This window comes from Pygocentrus nattereri, chromosome 27 (assembly GCF_015220715.1).
Source record: "Pygocentrus nattereri isolate fPygNat1 chromosome 27, fPygNat1.pri, whole genome shotgun sequence".
Classification (NCBI taxonomy): Eukaryota; Metazoa; Chordata; class Actinopteri; order Characiformes; family Serrasalmidae; genus Pygocentrus; species Pygocentrus nattereri.
Genome location: NC_051237.1, coordinates 27,635,360 through 27,650,935, shown reverse-complemented (window position 1 = coordinate 27,650,935; position 15,576 = coordinate 27,635,360). Strand labels below are relative to the sequence as shown.

Here is a 15,576-nt window from a genome sequence, read left to right as displayed (position 1 = left end):
CAATCAGTGTTTATTTAATCTCACATGCTTGTCCACTCACTTACTCACACTCTCAAAAGCCTTAAATAAACAACTGAAAAAACAACAAACAAGACTTCAACTAGTCCGGCTTAGAACAGTACTGCTGCCCTGTCCGATCCTGATCAGGTCCACACTTGCATATTGCATTTCCTGTAAACACACAACGTACCAGGTAACTAACACAAACAAGTAGCACTGACTTTGAAGATCTTTAGTCATGTGTAGATCTTCCCACCGTACCGTTATGCACGATCCCTCCACAGTGTGTGTTCCTCGTTTACCTGAGGATAGACGAAATGCATCAGTTCATCATCTCTCAGTGTACTTTTCTCAAAGTCTTTACCGTGAACGAGTCTGTAGCAGATAAGATCTAGAACATAATGTACTAAACCATAACACAATAGCAGATCTATTCAACCTCTTCACTGCATTCAAACAGACTCATCAGCAAAACACTGTAGTATGATTAAGTGTCACCAGGTAAGTATAAGGTGTGAACGCCAAAGTACTAGATAATTATCTTGAGAAAAATAATTGATTGTGTTTTCCAAGACAGTTTCATTAAATTACTGTCACGATTGGTCCCTCCCAGTCTGGTCTATGTGCCTGTGTTTTGGTTTTGTAGTCCGGCCCCCTTGTTTAGTGACTCCGCCCCTGATTGTTTCCATCTGTGTTCCCGCCGGTCCCTCATTTACCCTGTGATTATTTAAGCCCTGTGTTTGCCACTAGTTGTCGCTGGTCTTTGTTCTGATCATACTGTTTGTGTTTGACCTGTTTGATGTTTGATCGTGTTGATTGTTTGATTCTGATTTGTCTGTCACGTCTGCCCCTCGTTCTATCCGTGTTGGCTCTATGACCCTGGACCGTTTAGACTATGACCCTGGATTTGTCCTTAATAAACGTCGCTTATCTCCACACCGCCTCCTCGCTCCCCGGCGTTACAATTACACTGAAATGCCCAACAGGTTCTAGGTATTAAGTAGGTAAATTGGCAAAAACTCCAAAGTACTAGATAATTATTTTGGGTAGACACTTGGGTACACAATGATCAGCATTACCCTGAAATGCCCAACAGGTTCTAGGTATTAAATAGGTAAATGGGTACAGACTCCAAAGTACTAGATAATTATTTTGAGTACTGTGGTGGTAAGTTCCAAGACAGTTTCATTAAACTACGCTGAAATGCTCAACAGGTTCTAGGTATTAACTAGATAAATGCGTACAAACTCCAAAGTATTGTGTAACTAATTTGGGTAAAATGGGTGTTGGAACCAACACAGTCTTACTAAATTACACTGAAATGGCTACGAGGTTCTAGCTATTAAGCAGATAAAGAACATAATATAATTTGTCATAATTAAATAGTTATTTGGTGGATCAAAGGTGGCAAATACAGATTTAATCACACTATTATTTCATGTGCCATGTAAATATGTAAATAGATATACTTTTATACTTTATTTTGTTTCTCTTGTACTTTAACTTATGTCTAGATTTATTTCTATTTCGTATTTGTCTTCATAGTTTATATGTAATTATATATCTTGCTACTGAAACACTGCAATTTCCCTCCGGGATCAATACAGGTCCATCTCTCAGTCTGTCTGTCCGTCTATCTATCTACATTTCACAGAAATTTCATATATTTAAGCAGAAAAGTATATTATAAACACCACTAAATAGGCAGCTATATGGTGTGAAAATACGATACTAAGATTTAAGAGTTTTACATCCCATGTGTCAAACTCAAGACCCGCAGGCCAGGACTGTGGCACAGAACCTATTTGGCCTGCAAAATGGTTTTGGTTTTCTATTCTTATCAGCTGCACTACAGTCCCCAGCATGCACTGCAATATAATGTGTGTTCTAACCCCCTTTCTCCAGCAATAATCTGTGTCTAGTTCAAGCAAATAGGCAGTTTTAAAAAACCTACTTCCTGGGGACATTTAAAGCGGTTTAACAGGTATTTGTAGCTGATGTAGCTTATTGTTTTATATAAAACAAATGATTTTTTATTTAAAATGTTTTTTTAGTGGACAACAGTTTAGACATTTAAGAAAAATGGGAATTGGAAATGAATACCATAATAAAAATAAACACAGCTGGCCCTGGGATTTGTTGAGATTTTTTAATATTGCCCTTTTAGTGGTTGAGTTTGACAGTATTTATTTATCTTTTCCCTAGAAATAAAACAATCTGTGCTGTGAAACAAAGCGATAATTCTCACTACAGTTTTACTGGGGCCTTTCCTTTCCTTTCCAGCTTAAATGTCTGACATTACAGTGAAATCTACTGCAATTATGTTTATTTGCTAACTTGTTGCTCCACATACTTTCTTCATCAGCTTAAGATTAATTAGCATAATTCAACTAGAGTAAGTCTAATTACTCGCCCATTTTTTACCTAAACTAACTACATACGCTTACCCAGTTAATATCTAGAACCTGTTTGGCATTTCCCATCAAATTAGTCAAACTGTCTTGGAAATTAGCATCGTGTTACCTAAAATATTTACCTAATAGTTTGAAATTTGTGCCTCACACTTACCCAGTTCATACATAGAACCTAGAGCTTTAAGAACTGTAAAGAAAGCATTATCCAACATTTTGAATTTACAATCAGGGATTTGCTGTTCACTCTGACTGGCTAAATTAAACCTTTTCAATACACGAATTAACATTTTTTTAAACACAAATGCAACCAAAATGTTAACAAGCTTCTTTCTTCGGTGTTTGGAAAGACACTGAGAGGCAGAGCTATGTCTTTGTCTTTTCTCCTTAAATCCCTGGTTGTGCTCTTAACTATTATCGGTAAAAAGAAGTCAATAATAGGAGAATTTTGTACCATTTTGACGCCTGAAGCGAGATTCCGAACCACCAGATCTGTAATGAAAATTCACTCATATATTTATCTCACATAAAAGAATCAATGACAGCAACTTTGACAAACTGATATTATTACAGAATGAAACACAAACCTCAAAGTCAGTTTGTCTCGTCTTGCTGAAAAAGTACAAATCAACAGGAAAGTGAGTCAAAGTGATTACAAGATTTTATAAATTAAAAACTTATAAATTTAAGAAAATGTTTATAAATCTTACGTTTGGTCATTTCAAAGCAATAAGGTTTAAGTGGCTGTATGTTTTACATTACCTGTGAGTGAAGAAACAGCAACAATGACAGTCGCAAGGATGATGAGAAATGCTGTACCGAAGCCCAAATACACCAACCATGTACAGCTCAAATCTGAACCTGTTTCAGAAAGCAAACATTATTCAACACATCTACCTGTAACGGTGCGTAAAAAACAGTTCTTTTAACTTATGAAAGGTAGTTTCTGGGCTGCTTTAACATTCGAGTTCCCTGAACCTCTAATTGTATGTTATTCAGATTCAGATTCAGATTCAGATTCCTTTATTGATCCCAGGGGGAAATTGCAGTTGTTACAGTTGCAGCCATTTATGTAAAAATAAACACTTTACTAATAATTTAAGACAATATATAGAATTTACAGTATAAGAATACTCATTATAAGAATCTGTGTCCTCAGTTCTGCTTGTAATTGAAACACAGATGTTTTAGGTACAGTAGATTTTGCTCTGGGTTTATTTAGCTTTGATATCTAGCTACCTCTTTTCAGAGACTTGGAGATCATCCTGCCGTCCAGCTCAACAACACACTCAACGTTATCCATCCAACTCTCTGAAGAAACAAGAACATGAGCTCGAGTGAACTCTAAAGCCGAATCACTATCATCTGTCCAGCCTGATTCTGTCCACCCGGTCAGCACTGTGTGACTTACGACCCAAGAAACACGGACTTCAGATGGAACAACCCCCATCACCAGACACTGGAGCAAGACGTCCAAGCTGTTACTCTCATCTGGGACGTACAGTGTGACTGTAGGTTGGGGATTGGGCTCTGGGGGTCGAGACAGGTTGTGTGATGTGATTAACACATTTCAGTTTCATTTCAATACATTTTCTTTATTCACATCAATAAAGCTGGTGAGCAGCCGTTTCTGGTACACTGACCTACCTGTTTAACCCTCGTGTGGTGCTGATTTGTTTGTTACTCAGTGGTCTGGTGGACCCACCACTGTATTGTTTGTTTAAATCACTACAGCCACAATAATTCATGTAAAAATACCAGATGTTTAAAATATCACAAGTGTCCAGCGTAGAGTTCTCCTTTAGCAGCTGTAGCCAATCAGCAGCTTGTCCATGTTGTCCACCCTCACACACACACACACACACACACACACACACACTAACAGGAGACTCACAGCACCTCCACACTTTTACTCCCCGTGGGTTCAGCCCAGCACCACATGTGTAGTATAAATGTGTGGGGGGGTGAACAGAGTGAAGCTCTGAAAATGGGTTATTTTATACGTTCCTCACAGAAAATGAGCAAAGATCAAGAATCTGAGGCTGAAATAATAATAAATCCCATCATTTTTACTTTTGTTAAACATTGAAAATGAGTCCCACAGACCGGAACACCACACTCGGGTTAAATCATATGGGAATTTTAAAGGAACACTCCATGGTTTTTCTGCCTAATCTCTGCTGCATGGTAGCTTCAGCACATGCCCACTGCTTCTTTGATTATTAGAAGTGTGTCTTCTGTACAGAAAAATATGTTGAAATTGCTGTCTGTGGTAAATAAACACTACATATGTGCCAAACAGAGAGCAGCTTGAAAAATGCTGGAGTTTCCTTGAATACTTAATAAAGTGACATTCTGACTACAGTAACTTGGCCTGACTTGACTGTGCAATAAAAATAGTCGTTCAAATCCACAGTTGCACAAGTGTACCTTTCACGATGACCCTGGAGCCGCTGCCAATGATTGACATAATAGTATGCACAACAGTGCAGTAGTATGTGCCCGAATCACCTGCAGTTATGTTACGGATGACCCCTAGGCATGGCCCATTCCTCTCTGGCTCAGTATTAATGGCTGTGGTTGCACTCAGCTGTTTGGTTCTTGGATGCAATTTGTACCATGAGATTGCATCGCAATGTGCCATTAAGTCCACCAGGTCACACGTCAGGACAGCTGTCCCACCAGGCAGCACCTTGACTACTCCAGGAGACTGAATGATGATGGGACAAACAGCTGCAGAACAGAAAGCCTTCACAGTAAATTGAACTAAAAGTACACATAGTACACAGGATGGATTAAATAAATGAAAGGAGAAGAAATAAAAGCCAAAAACATACAAAGTTAACCTGAGCTAAGTAAAGCAAGATGTAACTAGACAATTATAATAGAGATAATCAAAAGTCTTATCTTTATGTTTATTTATTTAGATATCTTCCCTTATGTAAGATGACATTTAAGAGAAAATTTTGAATGAAATATGTGGCTAGATAGATAGATAGATAGATAGATAGATAGATAGATAGATAGATAGATAGATAGATAGATAGATAGATAGATAGATAGAACACCATATTCATCTGAAGGGAAATCAGCAAACTCTTCTATTGCAGCAGGACAAAGAACAAAAGAACAGCAAAATGATTTCCATATGCTGTTCACAGATGCATAAGTAGAAGAAGTAAAGATAAATAGCAAAATCTACTAAAACAACAGTAATAATATAATGTTCAGTGCAAAAATAAGTAGTAAAATCGCATAAATTCTATGCAGGCAGCGATGCAGTGGTGTATGTCCCCTCCGGTGACTATGCACTGTAAATGATAACCTCTGTTAACAGGTGTGCGATATGGAATATTTATGGATGTATAAAAAAAGTGGCAGTGCAATGCGCAGTATTCACAGACATTTAAAACATTTCAAAGACAGATCAAATTGATATTCTAACGCATCAGAAAAATATGCATATACTTACTTTTTAGGGCAAACAAGTAAAACAGAAGCAGCCCTCGTGACATGTTGAAAGTCTTTTAGAGCTTTAAGGGTGACCTTCATCCTCCGAACAGCAGCGGCGTGTCCTTCAGCCTACAAACACCCGCCCCTTTAAAAGCGATGGCTGTACAACAGGCCACTTTATCCAAACATATACAGTAAAAAACAGCTGCTTTAACTTAAACAAGTCAGCGTTTCTACTGCCTTACAATCTTGAGTCAACTGAATTTCGCTTGGTAAGTTAATGAAACAGGAATATGTGTTTCATGCTCCATCAGTTTTGAACTTGAAGTAGCTCCGAATTTGAAGGCATCCCAGACATTAACTTTTTTCAGTTAAAACTCAAAATTTCTTTTAGAGAGTACAAGTGTGAACAACGAATGTATCTGAAAATGAAGCCTCTATAGCAGGATACTTCATTCAAATGGCCAAGCATGGATAGCAAATGAGTACAAATGGAAGTGACATTGTCTTTGAATAATATAGGCTATAATAATATTAGTAATTACTAGTTATCTACAAGTAATTATTCAGTATCTACTAGGAATTCTTGAGGATCTATTATAAGTAATATAAATTATTCTGTATTTACTAGGAATTATTAAGTATCTACTTTGAATTATTGAGTAACTACTTTAAATTATTCAGTATCTACTACACATTATTCAGCATCTACTATAAATTATGCAGTATTTACTATAAATTATTCAGCATCTACTATAAATTATGCAGTATTTACTATAAATTATTCAGCATCTACTATAAACTATGCAGTATTTACTATAAATTATTCAGCATCTACTATAAATTACTCTGTATTTACTACACATTATCTACTTTGAATTATTCAGCATCTACTATGAATTATTCAGCATCTACTATGAATTATTCAGTATCTATTATGAATTATTTAGTATCTACTAATATGTAAATACTGTAGGTACGAGAGTGAGGAACAGAATTGGCCCTGAGTAAACCTGCTTACAGACCAAGAGTTTAAAAGGTTATATTTATTGAGTAGTAACTATACACATAAGGCAAATTATACAGTCCACTGCTGGGTTTAATTCAAAGAACTTAAAATAACTCAGAATTTTAAGGCATCCCAGACAATAATGTTTTTTTTTCCATTGAATCTCCAAAACCTCTTATACAGTTTACAAACATGAACGAGAAATGAATCAGAAAATTAAGACTGCTTGGCAGAGTAGTTCATCAAAATGGCCTGGCAGGGGAATCGAATACAACTGGAGGTAACATTGTCTCAGAATAATACAGTGACTATAATAATACTAGTAATAATAATATTATTGTCTATATATTATTACTCAAGTTGAAAAATACAAATAGAAAATTGTCTTTTCATTTAGTCACTGAATAAGCTGAGATGGAAATATTACTCACAAAACATAACCTAGTTACATCAACAGGTTCTACAAAAGCCCGTATAGAGTCATTCAGAGTAAGTCACGTTAAATGAACTCAACACTGTTGAACTGAATGGCTGTGAAATGAGCATCCACATAAAAACTTCAGGTTTATTTTGGCATCACCGTGTCTTCTTCTCCATGTACAGGACGCAGAATGAGCCATTAGGCCCTGATGTTTTTCCAACCTGGACACGCTGATGGACAAATGCAGCAGTCAAGGTGAGCATGAAACCTGCAGCTTTCCATTACTGTCATATTTCCATCAGCATTTAGAGCCAGTTTTGGAGTGAAGCCAGATGAACACCAAAACTGGAAACTCTCCCACCCATACTCAGCCTGAGTGGGTTTCACTGTCTAAAATAGCACAACAGGAGCTTCTACTTAACCATAACTCCGAAATGAACAGGAGATATTAGACAAATTCATTTTAAACCCTGAAACTGCTGAAAGTTTATTCAGTTATTCATTTGAACTCTAATTATTCAGTACACACACACATTATCAACCTTATCTATGCTGCTTATTCTTCTGGATGGTGCTGGAGCCTATCCTCCCTTGGGCAGAAGGCTGGAAACACCCTAGACAGGTTGCCAGTCCATCGCAGGGCTAATCATTCAGTAGCAGATATGAACTATTCTTTAATTACTCTAAAATATTCAGTACCTATTATAAATTATTCACTACCCTTTATAAATTATTCAGCGTCTATTATGAATTAGGCTGTAACGTCTGCATTTTATTCAGTACCTATTTCTGCTTATTTAGCATCTACTATAAATCATTCAGTACCTACAAATAAATTATTGGCTACTATGAATTAATCTGTAGCTACAATTAATTAAACAGTATTATAAAATATTGAGTATTATAATATATTTTTACTTTAAATTGTTCAGCACCTACTATAAATTAGTTAGTATCTACTAAATACATTGTTTAGTACTTATTTTAAGCCAAAGACGGTCCTGAGCTCAGATACTGATAGAAACACAGTCACTGTAGATACAGAGAGAAAAGGAGCAGAGCTGAACACAGAACAGTGCAATACACTACAACACACTACAGTACACTACACTATAATACACTACACTACACTACACTATAATACACTACACTACAACACACTACAACACACTACAACACACTACCTATAATACACTACACTACACTACACTACACTATAATACACTATAATACACTACAATACAATACACTACACTACACTACACTACAATACACTATAATACACTACACTACACTACAATACACTATAATACACTACACTACATTATAATACACTATAATACACTATAATACACTACACTATAATACACTGCAACACAATACATCACAATACACTACACTACACTACAATACTTCACTCAGTGCTGATTTAAGAGCTGTGTAAAGAGTCTTCAGTCTGTGTTTGAAGACCGTGAGAGACTCTGCTGTTGGGACAGCCAGTGGGAGTTCATTCCCCCACCTGGGCTCCAGTACGGAGAACATTCTCCACGCTGGTCTTCCACGCACCTTGAAGGTCAAGCCGAGCTGTACTCGAAGCTCGAAGGGCTCGAGATACAGTTTGAGATTTCACCACTGCCATCAAGTCTGTAGGGGCTGGTTTGTTTTTGGCTTTGTAGGCATCAGGGTTTTAAATATGATGCAGCTACAGGAAGCCAGTGATTACTCAGCACTATGAATCATTCAGAATTTACTATAAATTATTCAGGATCTACTATAAAACACTCAGTTTTTACTATAAATGATTCAGTAGCTACTAGGAATTATTCCATATCTACTTTGAATTATTCAGTATCTACTACAAATTATCTGCTAGTAATTATTCAGAATTTACTACAAAATATTTAGTATCTACTATGAACTATTCAGTGACAACTATGAATTATTCCATATCTACTAGGAATTATTCAGTATCTACTATAAATTATTCAGTATCCACTTTGAATTATTCAGTATCTACTAGGAATTATTCAGTATCTACTTTGAATTATTCAGTATCTACTATAAATTATTCAGTATTGACTATAAATTATCTCTTAGTAATTACTCAGTATCTGCTTAGAATTATTCATGCTCTACTATGAATTATTTCGTATCTAACAATGTGTAAGTGCTGTAAGTGTAAGTGTAGTATTAAGTAATAACTACACACAGAAGGTACATTATACAGTCGACTGCTGGGTTTGATTTTGTGAAGAGTCAAAACTGACATCTAACTTTGGCCACTGCCTCCACCTCCTCTACAGTGGCATCCTGCACGATTGGTTTTACAGCCATAAACAAACCCATACCATAACTGCAGAACACAGCCAGGTGTTTATCTCACCCGCTTGCTCTGGTCTAAACCGCATAGGCGGTGAAGACGAATGCAGACGAGAGGGAAAGCAGATGACCTGCAATGCACGACGCCCACGAGTGCGGCTTCTATATGGTAAAAGCGGCGTGACATTTTGTGAGCAGTAACAAAATCGCTCTTGAGGTGGTGCACAGGCTGTCACGCAGAAGCAAAACCCCTTTGTTGAAACACCAGCAGTCTTACACGTAGGGCGTTCATACATCAGCACTGTAGGTGTTCATTCAACATCAGGGACGTCACTGGGCAGGAAGAGGAGAAGGCGATCTATGTGTTACAGTTTAGGGCTATAATGTCATGTATAATGTAGCAAATTATCTGTAACTCAAGATAAAAGTGATATTGAATTTCATAGAAGTGAATCATTTCTAGTAGATACTGAATCATTAACAGTAGATTATAAATGATTCACACTAGATACCGAATAATCCATAGTAGATACACATTCATTTATAGTAGATAATAAAAAATTATAGAAGATAATAAATCATTCACATTAAATATTAAATCATTTGAAGAGGATACTCAATACTTAAGTTAACACCAAATAATTTGCTGTAGTTTCTGAATCATTTATAGTAGTTACTAAAAATGATAGTAAATACTAAATAATTCACATTAGATAATAAATCATTTGAAGAAGACACTCAATAATAATAGTAAACAGTAAATAATTCACATTAGTTACTGAATAATCCATAGTAGATACTCATGAATTAATACTAGGTACTAAAACTTATAGTAGATATTAAATTATTCACATTAGATATTGAATCATTTGAAACAGACACTCAATAATTAATAGTAAACACTAAATAATTTACTCTAGATTCTGAATAATTCATAGTAGTTACTGATCAATAAATAATAGGTACTAAAATGTGTAGTAAACACTAAATCATTCACATGAAATATTTAATAATTTGAAACAGACACTCAGTAATTAATAGTAAGTACTAAATAATTTACTGCAGATTCTGAATAACTCAGAGCAGGTACTGAATAATTCATAATTCATATTCAATAATTCAATTCAAATATTTCAGTGCAAATAATTAATAGTAGACATGGAATAATCCTATGGAGGTTTTTCATAGAAGGAATTGAATAACTAGATATTATATTCAGCACATTCAGCTACTACATTCAGCAGCTATTCACTGAATATGAGTTATTCACTGAACAACTGCTGAATATTGTAGTTAGGCAAATGTTTACAACGTAATATGCAAAGATTGACTGCCCAACACAAGCGTGCAGACACCTCCCCACTGCTGCACACGCTGATTAATGCTGCATAACACTTACACTTTCACTGTATACCAGCTGAACAGGCCACACCTCCCGGTGTGATGTTTCTGGGTCTGACAGACCTCAGATCTTCTCCAATGGGTCCTCATACTCCTCTCCTCTGTAGTGTTGTTTGTGGCCTGCAGTCAGATTATAACAAAATAAAGTAGGTAAAAAGTTTTGCGCACAGGGCTGCAGTGATCATTTAGAAAGTGGTTAGACACAGTTATCATTTGCTTTAAAGACTTGGTACCTTGAGTCTAGATTATATACCCTCACGGCTTCAGTAGTCCTGATTTTATCACCTTTTCTGCCAATCACACCTGAACACAAATTATATATATATATATATATATATATATATATATATATATATATATATATATATATATATATATATATATATATAATTTAAATTGTGTATATATATATATATATATGTTCAATCCCCACCTGGGTAACCACCCTACACTATACCAATAAGAGTCCTTGGGCAAGACTCCTAACACCACCTTCACCTACTACGCTGTAGACTGGGGTTCAATCCCCACCTGGGTAACCACCCTACACTATACCAATAAGAGTCCTTAGGCAAGACTCCTAACACCGCCTTGGCCTCCCTGTGTAAAAATGGTTAAACTGTAAGTCGCTCTGGATGAGAGCGTCAGCCAAATGATGTAAATGTAAATGTCAAGGCAGCTGAGTAGAGTGGTCAAAGATGTAGCATCCTCTTTCTTCAACGGTAAATAAGTCTGGGTATCATCAGAAAATCTGAAATAATACAGTTTTCGGGTGGGCGGAGGGGATGGGGATGGGGGGGGGGCTGTTTTGCCTCACAACACCCTGAATGTATCCCACCGGCATGACTGGATTAAAATGGATTAACAAGACGTTTTAGGCAAAATTTTATCACAAATCTATCACAAAACAATGTCCGATTGATCAGGCAGTGAATTCAGAACCATCTCCCGCAGGATCTTTCTGTGAGGAGCTTTTAGAGGTGGACATCTGGTTCCTATCACCACCACTGTGAACGGTTCTGACTCGGTAAGTTTCTCTAAAACGGAGCGTTTCACACCGAACCTCTCAGAACGGCTCCGTTTACATCTCAACCTTTTAATTCTGTAGAAATTTTGAAAAATGAGTGGAGTTCTCCTTAAACATTTAGTGATAAAAAAACACAACAGGTAAATAAACGACGCTCACACACATTTGAAACATGGGCCTGAAGTTTCAGCTTACTTCAGCTTCACTTATTATCAGTTTAATGCATTTAACAAATACATAACCTTACATACAGGAGTGACAACCGTAATTATGGTTCGTTGTGATTCCTCGCCTGCTAGTTCTCTCTGTTGCTAAGGATGTTATGGTTCTGCAGAAGAGAACAAAGCTGGAAGAAACATAGAAAAATAGGTTCAAATCAAATCTAATTTATTTGTAGCGCTTTTTACAACAGATGTTGTCGCAAAGCAGCTTCACAGAATTTCGGAAAAGACAAAGTTTCAACAGGACTGTAAGAATGTACAGAAACCCCCCTGGGGGGCAAGCCAGGGGCAACAGTGGCAAGGAGAACCTCCCTCAGAGCTCAGGAAGAAACCTTGGGAGGAACCAGGCTCTCCAGGGGGGACCCGTCCTCCTCTGGTCAGACTACCTACAGAGTTATTATATTACCAATATTAATAGCAGTAATATTGGTATTAGGAATAACTAGGAGTCCATGAGAACATCAGTGTAGGGTGGGCAGCTCGTCCAAGCAGGTGGTGGCAGCTGGGGCGTGGGCAGCTGGTTCATTAATTTGACTAATAACAGGAAAATGTTCAAGGAAAAATGAACAGAATAAATAAAACAACTGGTCAATTTACGCCACCTTTGAGATGGACCTCACCGGGCCACTGACACCAGTTCACTTGCGTGGCTTCTTTCAATGAAAGATTTCTTTCTTCTTTTTCTTTAGTGAAACTTTCGGTGTTATTAATTAAACAGAAGGCAATAGATGCCCATCTGAATGAAGTTTGGCCTCCTACTCGCAGCTTCTTGTTCGATTTTTTCCGTTCCACCTTAAATAGTGCAAGGAAGCCGCTGAATAAGACGGCGACCTCACAGACGTAATTTACTGCTTTCTTTGAATACAAACATACAGAAAATGCTCTAAATGTCCAAAGAACAGAAGACCATACAGTTAAACTGCTTTATTAACACAAAAACGACTTCAATTCGCAAGAGTCTAACGTTAGTTAGCGGTGCTAATGTTAGCAGGCTGAGCAGCTCAACGCTGTCGTTACATATTTTAATCGCATTTAATGTAGAACATGACGAAATACGGCACAGTGACATACGCTACTGTTCAAATAAATCATTTATTAATAAAACTAATAAGCCAGGCCAAGCAAAACTCCGCAGAACAACGTTAGCTAGTTAGGTCGTGAACGGCGAGCTTTGGTTGCTAAGCAACGTAACGGTCCAGAGATTTTTCCAGAGCAACGTTTGAACTCAACCAATAGCATCCACGAGATGGCGCTGCAGCAGAAGACGCTTTCTCCACCCGTATTCCGGAGATTTCCCCGCCTACCTGCGCTGTGATTGGCTAAGAGTTCATATTTACGTGCGATCCCGTGACTGGCTGGCCAATCGCAGCACAGAATTCGGAGGTTGAAGGAATACGGGTGGAGGAAAAAGCCCTCAGAGTTTGAACGAGTTTGTCGTTGTCCAGATTATCGTTGTCTTAAATCGCTGTCTAGATTTTTAAGTTTTTAAATTCTTAAAGTTCTTTAAGGGGGGAAACTTAATCTCTGATAACACGGAGCCCGTAAACTGTGAGATAGGCTCATCAAAAACAAGCAAACGACAGCACAGCCTGCAGCCACTTGCGCTATATTGAGTTTCAGCCCCCAAGCCAGAAATATTAGGATCCTTGGCCAAAATAATAGTCCTGGATCTTAATCTACAGAAATAAATCACAGCCATACAAACGGTGAGAGAAACTGCTGCCATATATCGTCCAGCATTAACATGCAGGGGGCTTTTATGTACAGCAAAAAGATTTAAAGGGGAACTCCACCAATTTCTCAAATAATTCTACATCATTCATTGACATCCTGTATAAATGAAAATAACCTGTGGCCACAACTTACTAAGGTGTGGGAATGAGACAGTTATGTCGTGGCCACGACTTAGCAAGCTGTGATCTCGTTCCAACGCCTTAGTAAATTGTGGCCATGACTTCATCATCTCATTCCCACACCTTACTAAGTAATGGCCACGCATTAGGATCTTGTTCCCACTCTTTATTTTTATTTATACAGGATGTCGCCAGCGGGGCTCCGTAGGGAGAGATGTAAACAGAGCAGTTTGGGGTGAAACGCTCTGTTCTAGATAAACTAACTGAGTCAGAGCCGCTCACAGTGGTGGTGATGGGAACCAGACGTCCCTCTAAAAGCTCCTACAGAAAGTTCCTACAGGAGCTGGTTCTGAATTCACTGCCTGATGACTGAGACGCTGTTTTATGAGATGCCGTTTGGCTTGAAATGCATCCCCTTGTTGTTCGTTCATAGTGGGCGGATACATGCAAGGTGTTATCAGACAGAACGGTCCCCAAAGAAAATGTATTTTTTCTGATTTTCCACTGTTTGACCATCATCAGCATCATATAGAACGACTCAGAAGAGCCCGGCTCCTCTGCCCACCACTGTAAAGACATTAAGTCTGTGAGTTTCTCTACAGTGAACCGTTTCACACAAAACCAGCCACTCTGAATGACTTTATCTGACTGCGTTCTGCAGAAACTTTGAGAAACTGGTGGAATTCCCCTTTAAGCTGAATGTACCGCCGGATCAATGAAACACCAGGTGTAAAACAGCATGGATAATGTTAATGACTGGGGTTTATGGGACTCGGTGTCACTGGTATTGCAGTACAACGTTAAAGAGACGTGTGGGCCAGCTAGTGGTGAAGAAAGGAAGGAACGGAACAGGCCACTCTGGTTTGGTTTGCTGAATGATAGACCAATAAATGAATGAATGAATGAATGAATGAATGAATGAATGAATGAATAGATGAATGAATGAATGAATAGATGAATGAATGAATGAATGAATGAATGAATGAATGAATGAATAGATGAATGAATTCAGGTCAGATTGACCTCTGGCCTGTAGTAGTGCTAAACCCCTTCAAGCTTCAAGTTTCACCTTTGTTAGAAAGTCTAAATGCTGTGAAATCATGAGACCACAAATCAGATGCCTGGCATCAATCAATCAATCCATCAATCAATCAATCAATCAATCCATCAATCAATCAATCAATCAAACAATCTATCTATCTATCTATCTATCTATCTATCTATCTATCTATCTATCTATCTATCTATCTATCTATCCGTCTGTCTATCTATAGATCCATCCATCCATCCATCCATACGTCCGTCTATCTATCTATCTATCTATCTATCTATCTATCTATCTATCTATCTATCTATCTATCTATCTATCTATCGATCAGCGCTGTAGAGCCTTTTCCCGTAATCACCACCAGATGGCGCCAAAGCTCGGTTAACCCGCTGCTCCGTTAGACGGCGTGAGCG

The 15,576-nt window shown here is 37.6% G+C and overlaps 1 protein-coding gene across 3 annotated transcripts; it reads right to left on the bottom strand.

The window, feature by feature from the left end:
- Positions 1-23: 23 nt before the first annotated feature.
- On the bottom strand, positions 24-5,997 carry LOC108442987 (immunoglobulin kappa light chain-like). 3 transcript variants are annotated; one of them, XM_017723339.2, is made up of 8 exons: positions 5,884-5,997; positions 4,842-5,144; positions 3,651-3,941; positions 3,174-3,272; positions 2,999-3,023; positions 2,866-2,903; positions 262-302; positions 24-171 (listed from the first exon to the last, which is right to left on the bottom strand). In XM_017723339.2, the coding sequence occupies exons 1-8, from the start codon at positions 5,924-5,926 to the stop codon at positions 97-99; spliced, it is 915 nt and encodes a 304-aa protein (XP_017578828.1). In that variant the 5' UTR covers positions 5,927-5,997; the 3' UTR covers positions 24-96. The 3 variants fall into 3 exon arrangements, with proteins under 3 accessions (XP_017578828.1, XP_037391153.1, XP_037391154.1); XM_037535256.1 differs by having other exon boundaries at positions 4,923-5,144; XM_037535257.1 differs by having other exon boundaries at positions 4,842-5,160; positions 5,884-5,939.
- Between the last annotated feature and the right edge of the window lie 9,579 nt (positions 5,998-15,576).

Bases quoted from the DNA above. Each gene is read 5' to 3' on its own strand.
- LOC108442987 (XM_017723339.2), bottom strand. From the start codon at position 5,926: ATGTCACGAGGGCTGCTTCTGTTTTACTTGTTTGCCCTAAAAA. The intron at 3,273-3,650 runs GTAGCTAGATAT...TTTCTGAAACAG, and splicing joins CTCCAAGTCTCTGAAAAGAG to GTTCAGATTTGAGCTGTACA. The intron at 2,904-2,998 runs GTTTGTGTTTCA...TTTTCATTACAG, and splicing joins CGAGACAAACTGACTTTGAG to ATCTGGTGGTTCGGAATCTC.